Here is a 17,363-nt window from a genome sequence, read left to right as displayed (position 1 = left end):
TGAAGCTTTGAGCATGAAAAGACATTTTGTCGAAACGTGTAACATCAGTGTTTAGGAATTGACACCTCTCTGAAACACACATTATGAAATATAGAAACATAAACTAAATAAATAAATGTAGAAATTTAGAGAACAATGCAGTTGTGTTTGAAACAAAAGCTCATTGTCTGTTTTGCAAATGATATATTCATAGTTTCCTCACTTATTTAATCATATATTTGTTTTCAATTCTTTAGTACTTAATTTAGTTTTGTACAGTGTTTAACCTGATTATCACTGCCTCCAGACTCTTAACTACAGACTCAAATCACTTTAACCATCAAATTCACTTTCCTGCTCGTTTGAATCGTCCGTCGTCTCCGTCGCTCCGCTCATCACAAGTCACCTCGCTGTCCGTCACGGCCGCCATTACTCAGCATTTTTATACAGGCCTGGACTCAAAACTGTGAGTCCTGAAGTAGGACAGAGGTCATCTGGACCAGATCCACAGAGAACCAGTAGGAGGAGGAGGTTTCTCCAGACTGCAGAGAGAGAGAGAGAGAGAGAGAGAGAGAGAGAGAGACGGAGAGAGAGAGAGAGACGCTCTCTCTAAACTGTCTCTCTCTCTCTCGTCAGCGCTGCAGTCAGTCATCGCTGTCTCGCTCTGCGATGCTCCTTCACCCCGCCGGGTTAATCCTCCCCCGGAGGCTCCTCTCACTCCTCCTCCCGTCGAGACTCCCGGAGTCTGACGACCGGCGCTCATAACGACCCTCAAGGAGGAGGAGGAGGAGGACGACCTCGCTGTGTGTCGTCGCTCCTCTCCTGAAAGCAGCACCTCCACAAAGCTCCTTCCATCTCTGCAGCTTCCCTTGTTTGTGTCTAAAGAGGAAGAAGAGGGGGAGGAGGAGGAGGAAGAAGAAGTGGAGGAGGAGGAGGACACACAAGGTGGAGTGAAGCCCTCCTCCTCCCTCCCTCCCTCCCTCCCATCGTCTGCTCTCCAGCCAGCATCACCTCCGCCACCCCGCAGCCTGCAGCAGCAGCAGCGATAGAGAGGAGGCGCAGAGGAGGCGACACACCACCTCCTCCTCCACAGCAGCAACAAGCAGCATGCTGAACTCTGTGTGGTACGCTAAAAAGATGGGCCGTCGCATCATGGGCACCCTGAGGAGAACCAAGCGGCTCCACCGGCGCCTACTGGTAGGTCTCTTCTCTCCTCCTCCGTCTTCATAAAGGTGAGGAGGGAGGAGGAGGTGAGTCATGTTCTGCGTGTGATCGTGCACCGCTGTGTGTTGTTGTTGTTGTTGTTGTTGTGGACCTATCGATCGGCCCGTCGGCTGCTGGATGAGCAGATGTGGTGAAAAGTTGCTGCTGCTGCGTCATGTGGTGGATCATGACTCACATCGGGTTCAGATCTAACAGAAACGCTCACGATCTCTCGCATCCAAAGTGGTTTTGTTTGCCGCTGTCGACGAGAGCGTAATAAAACACGGCGATGAGTCGGTGAAGCTGCAGCAGCCGTGAGCCGGTTATTAGATCTGAAGATCTTTCTGCTCGTCTCTCACCGTAGTGTTTCTGTTCTTTATTACATATATCTGGAGCGAGAGAGAGAGAGAGAGAGAGAGAGAGAGACACCTGCATCAACAGCAGCATCATGCTCTGGGCAGATGTAAAGGAACCCCTGCAGTAGCACATGCCTTTCTCCGGCGTTGCCTAGCAACCTGCAGGCTCCTGACACGCAGCGCTACCCCCCGCCTCAGACACACACACACACGTAGGGTTACACTCAGGACTGGTTGTGGATGTTTCTTCTGATCTGTAGAAGAGTCTCTCCCAACATGCTGCAGAGCGAACTCCAGAACGTCTTGTGCAGAAAGCTGCAGTGTTCCAGGTGAGAAGCTGTGACTTGTTGAGCTGCAGTGGAGGACGACTCTGTGGATGATTTGTGGAGCTCAGACGACTTCAGGAACACCGAAAACAAGAGCGGTGGACTCTATATCGGCCATCGCTGACTTTAGAGACATTAGAGACTTGTCTCAGAGTGGACGTCTGACTCTGAACCACAGAAGCATGTTTTATATAAAACTACACCGTTCATCACAGGCAGGTTCTGTAAAGACAGATTTTATTCTTTGCCGACGGTCCTTGAACACATCATGTGTGACAAACGCTTCCGTCAGAAAGAGAAGCCGAAAAATCATTTTTCATAAAAACATTTTATTCTTCATGTCTCATTATAAATGTCTCCTCTAATAAAGAGTTCACTTTAACCAGATTGTGTAAAAACATTAACGTGTGAAACTATGACGTCATGATTGATTCATCTGAGACCAGTCATGTGACTACAAGGAGGAGACACTCTGACTGAACTACAGGAAGTGAACACAGAGACGAGAGGAGAGAGGAGAGGAGAGTAGAGGAGGGAAAGGAGGAGAGGAGAGGAGGGGAGGAGAGAGGAGGGGGGGAGGGGGGAGAGAGGGGAATAGAGGAGGGGAAGGAGGAGAGGAGGGGAGGGAGGAGAGAGGAGGGGAGAGGGGAGAGGAGGAGAGGGAGGAGAGAGGAGGGGAGAGAGGAGGGGAGGGATGAGAGGGTAGAGGAGAGGGGGGAGAGGAGAGGATGAAATGTGAATAATTCAGTATTTATAACATGTAGCGCCTCGTTTTTTCCCAACATTGTTAAAACTTGTGGAAACTTTAAAAACATACATATTTAAAGAAATTCAGAGCATCCCAGAATGAGCTTCTGGACATTGTCCTGCTGTAATCGATGAGATTATTACTCCGCTTGATCAGTTTGACCTCCAGTTAGCTGTTGTTTATTTCATTTATTCAGATGAACTGTGTGTTTCCTTCCTGTCAGCAGGAATAGTGAATCTAAGAAGCCTTTACTCACTGACCCGTTAATAAACCTGGTTGTGTCTCTGATGGCTGTGATGACCCGTGTGGCCTCTAGGGGGAGCTGCAGATTCACCGTTCCGTCGCTCTTCCTCTTCCTCTTCATCACACCCTCAGAGTCTCCTTGTTGTTCAATAACATAAAGATATTCACAGGAGATCGATACGTTGTGAAGCTTTGTTTGTCTTCTGGGGTGAACGTAGGGAAGGAGACGAGGCGTTCAGGGTGCGTAGGACAATCCGAGCTGTTTCGTGGGCAATGTTGAAAATCCACTTATGGAAATCTGTCCCAACTCGTTAGTGGGTTATTCTAATGTTTTAATATTCACATTGATACATCTGAAACACCATCACTGCACCTGAATCAACAGGCCGGGATGAGTTCACATGTTTGGGTAATGCTGCTAAAACAAAACTTAAATTGCTTTATTTAAATAAGATATTTAAATAAGATACAAAAATGAATCAAAACATTGAAAAACAGAAACATTAAGAATTTAGTAAAATATAAGGTTAAACATACGTGTTAGTATCCAAACTAAAACTCTTTATTTTAATATACATGTTTGAAAAAACAGTCACAAACTTACAAGAAAATTTCCAAATTGAATGGAAAGTTTGCTGTGAAATCTCTTAAACTTCTACTTGTTATTGAAACAACCAGCGAGTGTTCTACGAAGGTTTAATAGATTACATGTTCTCAACCCGACTCCCCAGAGGATGAACCTCGTGACTCTCTCTCCCACGGTCCGTCCACTGAAGTCAACTTAACCCTTTGAGAACATGTGGTTTCATTGTGTCACGTTTTTACCTTTGGAAGATATTCTGCTCGTGTTTTTAGTTCTGTGTTGGTTCAGTCAGGTTTTTATCCTCAGAGGCTTAAAGCTGCAGGCCCCCCCCCCCCCCCCCCCCCCCCGCTGACATGCACGTCGCCGTGTCTGAATCCGGGGGCAACATCGATTATTCATGCCCCCCCTCGCTGACATGTGCCTCGCTCACTGAAGCCGATTAATTGGCAGCATAATGGGAGAAGACCAGAGAGGGAGTGTGTCACAGAGGGAGAAAGAGGGGGAGAGTTATTGTGCTTCTCTGGTTGGAGAACCAAAGATTGAGGTTTTGTTGGATCTGCTGCCGAGCCCCCGAAAACAAGGACTCTATCCATAATTCATCTCCTGTGGATCCTCCTCTACCGGCCTGCCGATGACCGCACACTTCCCCCGGCAGGAGTTCCCCTCCAGGGCCACGAACGGCGCCGAGAAGATGCCGCCACCACCACCACCACCGCGGATCGACATCAACCTGCAGGAGTCCATCGCCCACCTCCACCCGCTCCACCGGCAGCACGCCATCGAGCTCCACCGGCAGCAGCAGCAGCAGCAGACGGGTCGTCCTCCGGTCCAGGCGTCTCTGTCCACGTTCACCGCCTGCACCGTGCCGGCGTCCTGCCGAGCTCGCAGTCGCTTCCTAAACCTGCGGGACAGTGTGAAGAAAAGTCCGACCAAGAGCACCGCCAAGGTGGCCAGCAGGCCGGAGATCCCCTGGGTTCCTTTCTCCTTCAGCAAGGTACCTCGACATGAGACCTCTCCGGCTTTAGTGTGACCTGTTGGTTTTTTAAAAAGTAGACGAGTCTGAGCACGTAGCGTCGTCAAAGGTGTGAGTGTGTCGTAACAAGAAGTTACCAACAAATATTAAAACTTTATTACAATCGGCATTTAATCCACATTGCATGCGTAGATCTTAGATCTATAAACACGCTTAAATACACGATTTAGTCTGAGTTCATACATGAAACGTGACCTCGATAGTTAACCAGCCATCAGCTGCTGTAAAGGCCCCCCGGGGATCGAACCGCCGACCTTGTGGTTAAAGAGAATGACCCGCTGTACACTGCCGACACACAGACGGCCTAAAGGAATATATGTGTGATGAGAGAGTTCCAGACTTCTGTCAGGAGTTCACCACTTTTAGACGGGACTGTGACGAAGCTTCTCTAAATCAAACCCTCTTGATTGGTTGTTGCCTCTTTATTTACGATGTCTTTCTTTTACACTCTTTAGTCCTCCAGCTGATCAGCAGTGTGTTGATCTGTTTTCATCTGCTGCTGTTGTCAAAGAGATTTTCAGATGTGCAAGAACTTTGCAGTTGAATTCTTTTTATTATACAATACTATCGTTGTTTTGCTGCATCTTATTGGCTCCTGGAGTATATATAGTTCATATTTAACTGATTGAGAGACCATAGAAACTCGTAAACTTATCTGTAAATTTACGTTTCTCCACAAAGAATCTCTTTAAATCTTGTGTTTACCAGAGATGAGCTCATAAGTTTCTTAGAAATAACTTTCAAACTTTTAAATGATTCAGATTAAGGTGAAAAACTATCCAAAGCCCAAATCTGTTTAGTTAATGATGAACGAGAGATCGTCACGTTGGAGAAGCTGAGAAGAGACGAGGATTATTTTTCTTCTAATAACTGATCCGTACTGACCCCTCACAGTTTACTGTTAACCATCAGAGTGTAAATAACGTCTAACGTTAACCATCACTGTATAAATAAAGTCTAACGTTAACCATCACTGTATAAATAAAGTCTAACGTTAACCATCACTGTATAAATAAAGTCTAACGTTAACCATCACAGTGTAAATAAAGTTTAACGTTAACCATCAGAGTGTAAATAAAGTTTTAACGTTAACCATCAGAGTGTAAATAAAGTTGTACTGACTCAGTAGAACATGTGTTTCTAGTCTCTGATCTCTGATCATGTTTCATTGTAAACAACCAATCAGAGGAGAGCTAGTAACGTTAGCAGCACCGCTAACGGCTAACCAACAGGAGGAGAGCTAGTAACGTTAGCAGCACTGCTAACGGCTAACCAACAGAGGTTCACTTCAGTTACACTATGATGCCTTCAGGCTCTGCTCAGTGAACATGAGTACTGGCTGAAGGTACATTATAACGTTATCATGATGTGTTCACATGTCATCTGTAAAATGTAGTTTTGGTGATAAACTAGAATAAATCCAGTAGTTTGAAGGAGATGAATATAAATTTTATGAATATAAAATAGATATTAGATATTAGAGATGACCTATGAGCTGTTTAACTTCTAACACAAGCTCTAAGCTCATAGCAGCCCCCCCGCTCCAGAAGTAGGCTGTTGGGTCGATGCCGGTCAATGAGTTCATTTCAGCGGCTGCTGTTCGCTCCAGAGCTCCACCGTCCTGCTCTTGTGTAATGGAGGTCAACGGGTTAAAGGGGTCGCCTCACACTCACGCCTCTTTTATTTTACTTTTTATCAAACAACTAATTTACAAACATTAAAATCTTGAAGTGTCTGAATAGAAACAAAAAAATATTTATATATATATATATATTTACTAAATAAATAAAACATCAAAAATGAGAAAATGATTTGTGAATAATGATAATAAATACTATAAATAAATAGGATTGGTCTTTAATCTAAATTAAATGTTCGTACGTTTGAGCTCTTCATTTGTACATGTTTATATGTCCTTTCCTGCCACTAGGGGTCTCAGTCAAAACAATAACAGACGTGGTGAAGCAGCGTGGGATCATGGGAGTTGTAGTCTTCATTGCAGTCGTTCAGCTTTTGTTTTTTAACCACAGAGGGTTTGGGATTATTTAAGTACAAAACTCCATAAACCTGAAAACAATATAATACACATTATTCTGAATTATGAGAACTTTTACTCTTTGAACTCGTACTTTGAAACGGATCCTTTTGTACTTTTACTTTAGTCAGATTGTGAATGCAGTACTTTTACACTGTGGTATTACTGCTTTTACTGCTTTGTGATCTGATTAATACGGCTGAAACCAGACGTCAAATATTTTAAACTAGAACCTGAAAGGGTTCTTCAGCTTGTCTCATGGGAGAACCCTTTTTGCAGGGTTTTACCTAGAACCTGTCATAAAGGGTTCTACCTAGAACCATCTGTAAAATGCTCCATCCGTAGAACCTCCTATGGTGAGGTTCTACGGATGTTCTACCCTTTCATGATGAAATTGCTCTGGATAGAAACCTTCAACCTTCTAAGGGAAGAACCCACCCAGGAGGTTCTACAGAACCTCTTTATCTTTCAAGGGTTTCGTCTGGAACCCACCCAGGGGGTTCTAGTGAGAACCTATTTATATTTAATGGGATTCATCTAGAACCCAACCTATTTATATTTAATGGGTTTCATCTAAAACCCAACCTATTTATATTTAATGGGTTTCATCTAGAACCCAACCTATTTATATTTAATGGGTTTCATCTAGAACCCACCCAGGAGGTTCTAGTGAGAACCATTTTATCTTTCTAGGGTTTTGGCTAGGACCCACCCAGGGGGGTTCTACTGAGAGCCCTTTCATATTCCATGGGTTCCGTCTGGAACCCTAAAGGACCAGGACTGATGTCGTGGAGCTCAACCAATGCTCAACAGTCCTTTGTACAAAGAACCCTTTGTTCCAATCGGGTTCCTTAGAGAACTTTCAGTGGTAACGTCACTGCGAGCTGTCGGGTTAATAACTCTCTGATTGAAATGTCTGCTGCTTTTCAATCAATCACACAAAAAAAAACGACATCCGCCCCCTGCTGAGGGACCGGGATTTAACACACACACACACACACTCACACACTCAGGACAGCTTTAATCTCCTCAGAGCAGCAGATGGGTCGAGTTTTGTCACATCAGAATCCAAAAAAAGTTGGTTTGCGGGGGGGGGGGTAATCTGTCAATTAACAGAGCGTCCTCCTGTGATTGGCCGACCACTCCCGTCCTGTACGTGTTAAACTCCTCCCATCCGGCACCTCTCAGCACGATGAAAACAAACACACCCTAGAGACATCACACACCCATCCATCCTCCTCTTCCTCCTCTGCACTTTGTCTGACCTTTGACTCCTCCCCCTCACCATGTTATTGTTCAGCAGGCAGAAGCCCCCCCGCCCTCCTCTCCCATAATCCCCGTGATCCCAGTCTCACCAATCGCAGCCGAGACCACCGTCATCCCTCCGACGTCACAGGTTTCTTTTATTTTTTTGTTTGTTTGTTTTTATTTCCTCCTCCACCTGTTTGTCTCCGTCCGTCCACAGATGTCTGTCATCCTCGTTGTTGATGATTATTGTTAATATCCGGCCGCTCGTTGTCATCGTGTAGAGTTTAGCTGAGCGAATTAGAGATAGAAACAGCGTTACTACCTTTTTTAGAAAGCTAGAAGAAGAAGGGTCTTCTTGGTGGTTGACTGTCTTCATGCTTCAGCAGTGTCTCCTCTGCAGTGTGAAGCGCCGCCATGTACGTACGAGGACACTTTAGTCCTTTAATGCCCGTTACTGCAGGAGGCGGAGCTTCTGGTGGTGATGATGATGTTTCTTCTTCTCTCCTCAGGCCAACCCTCCGCCCGTGGTGGTCAACACAGACAGTCTGGACACGCCCCCTTATGTGAGTACTGATACTTTAACTACATGAAGAAGGTAATACTTGTGTACTTTCACTAAAGATACTTTAACTACATGAGCTGATAATACTGTGTGTGTGTGTGTGTGTGTGTGTTCAGGTGAACGGCACAGAGGCTGACTATGAGTACGAGGAGATCACGCTGGAGAGGGTAAGATCTCTCTGAATCATATTTCATAGTGTTGTCGGGGTAATATGAGAAAAAAACACACAATTGATCAGATTATTTTCTCCTGAATGTCTGACTTTTAATCTTGTTTTCTCTGTGAATATGAATAATAAAACGTCTCTGAAGCGTATGAATCTGGTGAGATGAGGACATCATGAAGGAGCTCGTTGTGATCCACAGCTGACTGTAGATCTATTTCATCTTCTTCTACATCCTTGTTCTAGTTCACTTCTGCTTCTTCGAGTGTAGATTATGATCAGTGCAGCGTGAATAACAACCGTCTGAGTCTGTATGTCCCGTCTACGATAGGGACACATGTCTCTGCAGGCTGGAAGTGAATCATGTTTCAGATGGAGGCGAGGACAAGGGGAGTTTAGTCCGCGTTAACTCCTGTTCTCCTGTGATTGGTCCACGTGTCCAGGGCAACTCTGGACTGGGCTTCAGCATCGCGGGCGGCACGGACAACCCTCACATCGGTGAAGACCCCAGCATCTTCATCACCAAAGTCATACCCGGAGGAGCCGCTGCACAGGACGGACGGCTCAGGTGAGACGGTCCTTAAAGCTTCAAACACACCAGAGTTTTTCTATTTTAATTGACAGAACAGTCCCTAAAAAAACAAGACATATGATACAAATATAGTAATAATATACATATATAAATACTAGTCCTTGGCAAGTTAACGCGTTATTATCGCGTTAACGCATTCATTCATTAATTGACGCCGACAATTATTTTATAGCGCGTTAACGCATTTTTTTATTTTGAAAGTCCGTGGAGGAAGTATAGATAAACAAAAGCAAGACAAGCTAAAAGATGCTACAGAGAAGTGGAGACAAACTGCAGCCGGTTAGAATACACAGCGTTACTACGTGCACCAGCTGTTGCTCTCTGGAGACTACTGGACATCGCTGCGGTCAACTCAGCAGACACTTACATGTTAGTGCACCTATATGCTGTAATTCACGGTAAACGCATTTAAACAGCACAGATCGGGAGCGAGCGAAGGACTTTGAAAGTTAGCGGAAAGATTTAACGTGAGACAACATCCGGTTTCTTCAGACGAACATCCGGTTTTCAGAATAAGATGCCAACAAAGTATGAATTATATTCACATTAAGTATAAAACATGCTGCCTGCATCTCCTGAACCAAATGTTATTGCCCTTTTGTTCATGTAGCAGTACTTTTAAAATAAAAGTGTGCAATACACTACTTTTGAATTCATTATTGAACTTTGCCATAACAATGACATTAATCGCAAAAAATCCATGCGATTAATCGCGATTAAATATTTTAATCGTTGCCCAGCACTAATATATACACATACATATACAATAGTATACAAACAATAATGTCAATACAAAGGAGACAAAATACATAAATAATCCAAATTAAATACAAAATGATAATAAATGAATGGAATTAATCTAAATAGATAAATACAAATAATATAAAGAAACAAACATTCATGAAATTGTGTAGTTAGCATCAGAGCAGGTTTGGTCCTGCTGTAGTAATACACAGAGTATGTAGAAGTACATCATACGACCTACCGGCCCTTTAAGAGGTGGTGTCCATTACCCACAATCCCCTGCAGTGCCCTGCTGCCTTTCTCTCCTTCATTCATAATGCAGCTGACCCAGGTGGTGGTGATGAAGATGATGAAGAAGATGATGTCTCAGGTTGCCTCTAACAGATGAACCTCGTGTGTGAAGCTCATGTTTCTGACTGAAAGCTCCGGTCGCTCACAGACGGAGAAGAAGAAGAGAAATGAATGAAACAATAACAGTTCACAAGAACTACAAAACACAGAGTCAACGGCACGGAACGTGTTGGAACGAGGACCGAACAACAAGATGTGGATAGATGTTCCTCCTGACGTACAGATAAAAGCACTAAACTGAGACTAGAGACGACGCTGCGCTCCTACACTTTACAACAATGTAACGTTATTAACAAACAGAATGACACATTTCTCCTCAAACGTTTCAGTAAAAATGACACTTAAAAGGAGAAAAGAAACATTTGAGTAAAAGGAGAAGTTTGTGTTTAAGTACACAGCTCGAGTTAGAACTTCAAGGGTTTAACATGCTGGAACTATTTCTTGATAAACTGTGTATCCATCCGCCCATATGCGTCTGTGCAGTGTTAGAAGACGTAAGTCTGGCTGGTTTATTACAGCTGTATGAACACTAATGTGATTTAATTACAATAAACAGATTATAATGATGCTGCAATAACTACATCATGATGCAGATTAGAAAAAACTCTGAATTCATGTTTTGTCCGTTTTCTGAACGGTTTGATCGGTGCTATGCTAAGCTAACATTGTAGCAGCTCCATCAACACTCAACATAACGTCATGTAGGCGTCATTAATGGAGGACAGGGAGGCCAGAACAAGTCATCAGATGTGGTTCCTTGACACACAGAAACAGTATCAGTAACAGTACCGCTTTAATCTCAGAGAATATACAAGTTTTTGTGGAATTTGGATTATCGTTCCTTGGCCCCGTATTTGTTTTTGGTTTAACCTACAATGGTCGTATTTTGACCGGTGACTTCCTGTGTTTCAGGGTCAACGATGTCATCCTGAGGGTGAACGAGGCGGACGTCCGGGACGTGACCCACAGCCGGGCCGTGGAGGCCCTGAAGGAGGCCGGCTCTCTGGTCCGACTCTACATCCGCCGGAGGAAACCCGTCTCTGAGAAAGTGATGGAGATCAAACTGGTGAAAGGACCCAAAGGTGACCGAGAACGTGAAGTCGTATGAATCTCACTGTAAAGGGCACGGTGATGGTTTTAACAGTCTGGTTCCTGCTCCTGGTCCTGGTCCCGCTGTGTTGCAGGCCTTGGCTTCAGTATAGCAGGCGGAGTTGGAAACCAGCACATCCCGGGAGACAACAGCATCTACGTCACCAAGGTCATCGAAGGAGGAGCTGCACATAAAGACGGGAGGCTGCAGATCGGAGACAAACTGCTGGCTGTAAGACGTCCGTCTGTCTCTGTCCACCATGTCCACCGACATCTGTCTGTCTGTCTCTGTCCACCATGTCCACCGACATCTGTCTGTCTCTGTCGTCGTAGTAGTAGTAGTAGTGGTGGTGGTGGTAGCAGCAGTAGTACAACAAGCCTTCGTGGAGTATTTCTACAGTGTAGTATTAGCGTAGTATTTACCACAGTAGATGATGTGAATACTTCCATCACAGTGTCCCCTATGTCCTCTCCTCTCTCTCTTCTCCTCTCTCTCTCTTTCTCCTCTCTCTCCTCCTCTCCCTCCTCTCCTCTCTCCTCTCTCTCTCTTTCTCCTCTCTCTCCTCTCCTCTCTCTCTCTCTCTCTCCTCCTCTCCCTCCTCTCCTCTCCTCTCTCTCTCCTCCTCTCCCTCCTCTCCTCTCTCCTCTCTCTCCTCTCTCAGGTGAACAGCGCTAACCTGGAGGAGGTGAGCCACGAACACGCCGTCACTGCCTTGAAAAACACTCCTGACGTGGTCTACTTGAAAGTGGCAAAACCCAACAGTGTCTTCATGAACGACAGCTTCGCCCCCCCGCCCGACCTCACCAACTGTGAGTGTCTTCTGTTTCATTCCATACACAGACAGCGGTTCATCGACCACACGTCGGCTGGTTATTTAACGGGTAGAAAAGGATGCAGGAATAACTGCATCATGATGCTGATTGTTAACAAGTCTGAAGCTTCATCAGGTCTGTGTGTGAGACGACAAGCTAGCTGCTTTTAAAACGCTTGTTTTCTGAATGGAGTTTGGATCCAAAATATAACTTTTAGAGATCTGGTCTACAAGGATCCACAATATTATTCTCACCATCGTCCCAAAAATCATTTCAACGCTTTGAAGTCAGTAAACCATCAGAAATACTAAATGTTGTACTTTTACCTTGTTTTAGTAATTTGTGCTTTTTACTTCATAAAAACACACAATTCAAATAATTCATAATTCATCTCTAATATCTATTTCATATTCATAAACATCTCCTTCAAACTACTGGATTTATTCTAGTTTATCACCAAAACTACATTTTACAGATGACATGTGAAGACATCATGATAACGTTATAATGTACCTTCAGCCAGTACTCATGTTCACTGAGCAGAGCCTGAAGGCATCATAATGTAACTGAAGTGAACCTCCGTTGGTTAGCCGTTAGCGGTGCTGCTAACGTTACTAGCTCTCCTCCTGTTGGTTAGCTGTTAGCGGTGCTGCTAACGTTACTAGCTCTCCTCCTGTTGGTTAGCCGTTAGCGGTGCTGCTAACGTTACTAGCTCTCCCACTGTTGCTTTAAACACTGATTGGTTGTTGATCAACCAAACATGATCAGAGATCAGAGACCAGAAACACATGTTCTACTGAGTCAGTAAAACTTTATTTACACTGTGATGGTTAACATTAAACTTTATTTACACTGTGATGGTTAACATTAAACTTTATTTACACTCTGATGGTTAACGGTAAACTTTATTTACACTCTGATGGTTAACGTTAAACTTTATTTACACTCTGATGGTTAATGTTAAACTTTATTTACACTCTGATGGTTAACGTTAAACTTTATTTACACTGTGATGCTTAACGTTAAACTTTATTTACACTCTGATGGTTAATGTTAACCATCAGAGTGTAAATAAAGTTTAACGTTAACCATCAGAGTGTAAATAAAGTTTAACGTTAAACTTTATTTACACTGTGATGGTTAACATTAAACTTTATTTACACTGTGATGGTTAACATTAAACTTTATTTACACTGTGATGGTTAACGTTAAACTTTATTTACACTGTGATGGTTAACATTAAACTTTATTTACACTGTGATGGTTAACGGTAAACTTTATTTACACTCTGATGGTTAACGTTAAAACTTTATTTACACTCTGATGGTTAACGTTAAAACTTTATTTACACTCTGATGGTTAACGTTAAAACTTTATTTACACTCTGATGGTTAACGTTAAACTTTATTTACATTCTGATGGTTAACGTTAAAACTTTATTTACACTCTGATGGTTAACGTTAAAACTTTATTTACACTCTGGTGGTTAACGTTAAAACTTTATTTACACTCTGATGGTTAACGTTAAAACTTTATTTACACTCTGATGGTTAACATTAAACTTTATTTACACTCTGATGGTTAACATTAAACTTTATTTAGACTCTGATGGTTAACGTTAAACTTTATTTACACTCTGATGGTTAACGTTAACCATCCCATCAGTTTATTGAGATTAAATTTATTTTGGGTTCATAAACCAGCTGACGTGTAGATTGCTCGATAAAGTGAATGATGGATGATGTCATGAACCAGACGGGATCATTTCCACTCAATTGATTGATGTGTCGTCTGTAAAATGTCACAAAACAGTCAAAGAGATCCGTATGTTCCAGAGCCTTGATGAATGATCTGGACAACAAGTTGAATATTTATTTCACTGAATTATCTAAAAACAAACATTCCTGTATTTTTTAACAATTTCGTTTTCATTTTTTGGGGTGTATATTTTACTAATAATTTTCTGATATTTTACTAATAATTTTTCATATATTTCACTCAATTGATTTATCAGAAAATGACTTGCGTTGTGTTTAATATTTATCGATATAGCATTATGACAGATTGTATTCATCTATAATAGGAACATGGTGGCTGAGGTTACGGTCGACCAGTAGATCTGTTCTGGGTTCAGTTTACTGAACGGTTTGATGCCTGGAACACAAAGTCCAGAATCAGAATTATAAAGATTTTAAAGAACCTCCCTAGATCCCTCCATGTCGTGGGTTTCCACAGAGAGCTCAAACAGCTCGAGTTTCTCACTCCCTAGTTTTAGTTTACGACCCCCCTCGAGGGCTCCTGGTCTTGTCCAATCAGACGGTAGCAGGAGCCCGACAGGTGAGTGCAGGTGAGGGTCTGAGCAGGTGAAGGACCAGATGCATGAAGGACTCTGCAGCTCACAGTGAGTGTTGTGAGGGAGGACGTGAACATCGCTCACTCACAGATTCTCTGTTTTAAAGTCTTCAGCTCATCAAACTAATTTTCATTTTATGTTTTTATTTAAATGAGAAATGTGCATCTCTGGTTGCGTAACCTTTTATTTTGTGTCTCTTGTTTCAGCGTACTCTCAGCACATGGAGAACCATATCAGCCCCCCCAACTTCCTGGGTCAGCCCCCCCCCCCGCCGGCTTCCTCGGGACGCTTCTCGCCGACCCCCAAGAGCATGCTGGGAGACGATGACGTCACCCGGTGAGCACGGAAACAAAACCCCTAAAAACCTATTTTACTAAAACGTTTCTGTTATTTAAACATTTACTAATACTTTCAGATGTTTTATTAAAACGTAATGGATATTTTTAATTTCTTTGGGGGATATTTTATTAATATTTTTAATGAGTTCCTGGATGAAGCAAACTCAGATAATACACGTTTAAATACAAGTTCTGTAACAAAGCCGGTTTGATCAGTGAAACAATAACCTTTGAGTATATAAATACAGGAGGACGGCATGTTAATGCTGCAGCTTTACTGCAGATATCTCTCTGTCACAGATACAGGCTTTATCTGTGACAGGAAAAGATAAAGTTTTAACAAATAAGCTCTTAAATGTCCTGTTGTGTTGGTTTCCACCAGCAGAGAGGCGAGGCGCCCTCTGCTGGTGGAAACCTGCAGTTACACACAACGCCACCATCACTGGGATCACTCGCTCTGTAAACGTCTTCATATTAATTATTAGATTGAGCTGCAGCAGGAGAAGTTCTCTCACGATGATGTTGTGACACGTGACGTTGTCGTCTGATAATAATAATAATCTTTATTTGTTTAGGACATTTAATTGTCTGAGGTCACATGACAGGATGATTGACAGCTGTGTGTGTGAGGTCACATGACAGGATGATTGACAGCTGTGTGGTCCAGCAGGGAGCCCAGGAAGGTGGTGCTGCACAGAGGAGCGACCGGACTGGGCTTCAACATCGTGGGCGGAGAGGACGGAGAGGGCATCTTCATCTCCTTCATCCTCGCTGGAGGACCAGCAGACCTCTGTGGAGAGCTGAGGAAAGGAGACAGGCTGGTCTCTGTACGTGCACACACACACACACACACTCAACACACACTCACACACACTCACACACACTCACACTCAACACACACACACACTCAACACACACACACACATTCACACACACTCACATTCACAGACACACACACGCACACACACACCAGAATCTCTAACAACTCTGACATTCATCTTTCCGACGGTGCTCGAACGCATTATAAAGCTTCAGTAAAAGGAGAGAGAGAGAGAGAGAGAGAGAGAGAGAGGGAGAGAGAGAGAGAGAGGAGGGGAGAGGAGAGGAGAGAGAGGAGAGGAGAGCGGGGGATTTATCCAACTTTGGTAACACTTGTATAAACTTGAAACATGTCTGATATTTAGAGATAAGTTGTAATATTTGTGTAACGTTGTCGTCTGGCTCCAGGTGAACGGGGTGGACCTCCGTAACGCCACCCACGAACAGGCGGCCGCCGCCCTGAAGAACGCCGGGCAGACGGTGACCATCATCGCCCACTACAGGCCGGAGGGTGAGACACACCTGGACACACCAACCTACAGTCACATGTCCACTCACACACATGTAGGACGGTGTACTTCCTGCATGTGCTGGAACTCTTCCTCTTTCTGTGCAGAGTACAGTCGGTTTGAGGCGAAGATCCACGACCTGAGAGAGCAGATGATGAACAGCAGCATCAGTTCTGGATCCGGGTCTTTGCGGACGAGTCAGAAGAGGTCTCTGTACGTCAGGTGAGACGCCGACGACTCGCCGGTTCAACACCCTGGGATGTATGGAGGATCAGAACCGGTTCCTGTCACCTTTCTTATTATCTTATTTATGTCTTTCTCACATTAAAACATGATTAGTTTTATGTCTTTATCATAATCTGTGAATTAATGAAAATACTGCTTTTTAATTTTGCTAAACGAGCAGCGTGAAAACACTTTAATGGAAAATGCTAAAACTATGAATTTGAACATATTTATTTATATTTAATTATATGTACGTTCAATTTTAATTATTCGACAAAAATTTGTTCATTTTAATTAGTTACTTGAATTAATTGATAATGTTTTTACAAAAATCTTGTATGTAATTAATTACATTGTGGAACGACTGTGGCTAAGTGGATAGCAGGGCCACCTTTCAATCAGAGGGTCGGCGGTTCAATCCCCGGCTCTAGTCGCATGTCGATGTGTCCTTGAGCAAGACACTTAACCCCAAAATTGCTCCCGTAGTTGTGCCTACGGTGTAGAAATGTGATAGACTCTGAATTGTAAGTCGCTTTGGATAAAAGTGACTGTAATGTAATGTAATGTATTTCAATTAATCAGTATTTAATGAATTTAAATGTGTAGCTTTCTCTTTACCTGATGGAACCTGTGATGCTAGTTATGTCATGTTTGTATGTTTGTATAGCTTTCACTTTTTCTGTAAAGTACCTTTAAGGACCTCGGTCGTGTCTCTGCAGAGCTCTGTTCGACTACGATAAGACCAGAGACTCCGGGCTGCCCAGTCAGGGGCTCAACTTTAAGTTCGGGGACATCCTGCACGTGGTGAACGCCTCCGACGACGAGTGGTGGCAGGCCAGACAGCTGACGTCTCAGGGGGAGCTGGAGGAGGTGGGGGTGATCCCCAGCAAGAGACGGTCAGCCTCTCACACACACACACAGTCACACACACAGTCACACACACGTACAGTCACACACACAGTCACACACACAGTCTCACACACACAGTCACACACACACAGTCACACACACACACAGTCACACACACGTACAGTCACACAGTCACACACAC

The 17,363-nt window shown here is 43.6% G+C and overlaps 1 protein-coding gene across 1 annotated transcript in view; it reads left to right on the top strand.

Moving 5' to 3' along the window:
• The first annotated feature begins 576 nt into the window (after positions 1–576).
• dlg1b (discs large MAGUK scaffold protein 1b) overlaps positions 577–17,363 on the top strand; it is a 31,535-nt gene continuing 14,748 nt past the window's right edge. The window contains exons 1-11 of the mRNA XM_031879778.1: positions 577–1,176; positions 8,264–8,317; positions 8,433–8,483; positions 8,923–9,047; positions 11,079–11,248; positions 11,351–11,487; positions 11,918–12,065; positions 14,628–14,757; positions 15,427–15,586; positions 15,987–16,309; positions 17,032–17,208. Of these exons, the coding sequence (XP_031735638.1) occupies positions 1,087–1,176; positions 8,264–8,317; positions 8,433–8,483; positions 8,923–9,047; positions 11,079–11,248; positions 11,351–11,487; positions 11,918–12,065; positions 14,628–14,757; positions 15,427–15,586; positions 15,987–16,309; positions 17,032–17,208 (1,565 nt within the window). The 5' untranslated portion in view covers positions 577–1,086. The remainder of the gene's footprint in view (positions 1,177–8,263; positions 8,318–8,432; positions 8,484–8,922; positions 9,048–11,078; positions 11,249–11,350; positions 11,488–11,917; positions 12,066–14,627; positions 14,758–15,426; positions 15,587–15,986; positions 16,310–17,031; positions 17,209–17,363) is intronic.

This window comes from Anarrhichthys ocellatus, unplaced genomic scaffold (genome assembly GCF_004355925.1).
Source record: "Anarrhichthys ocellatus isolate YVR2014 unplaced genomic scaffold, GSC_Weel_1.0 scaffold432, whole genome shotgun sequence".
NCBI classification, from domain to species: Eukaryota; Metazoa; Chordata; class Actinopteri; order Perciformes; family Anarhichadidae; genus Anarrhichthys; species Anarrhichthys ocellatus.
This window is presented reverse-complemented; position numbering and strand designations above follow the sequence as displayed.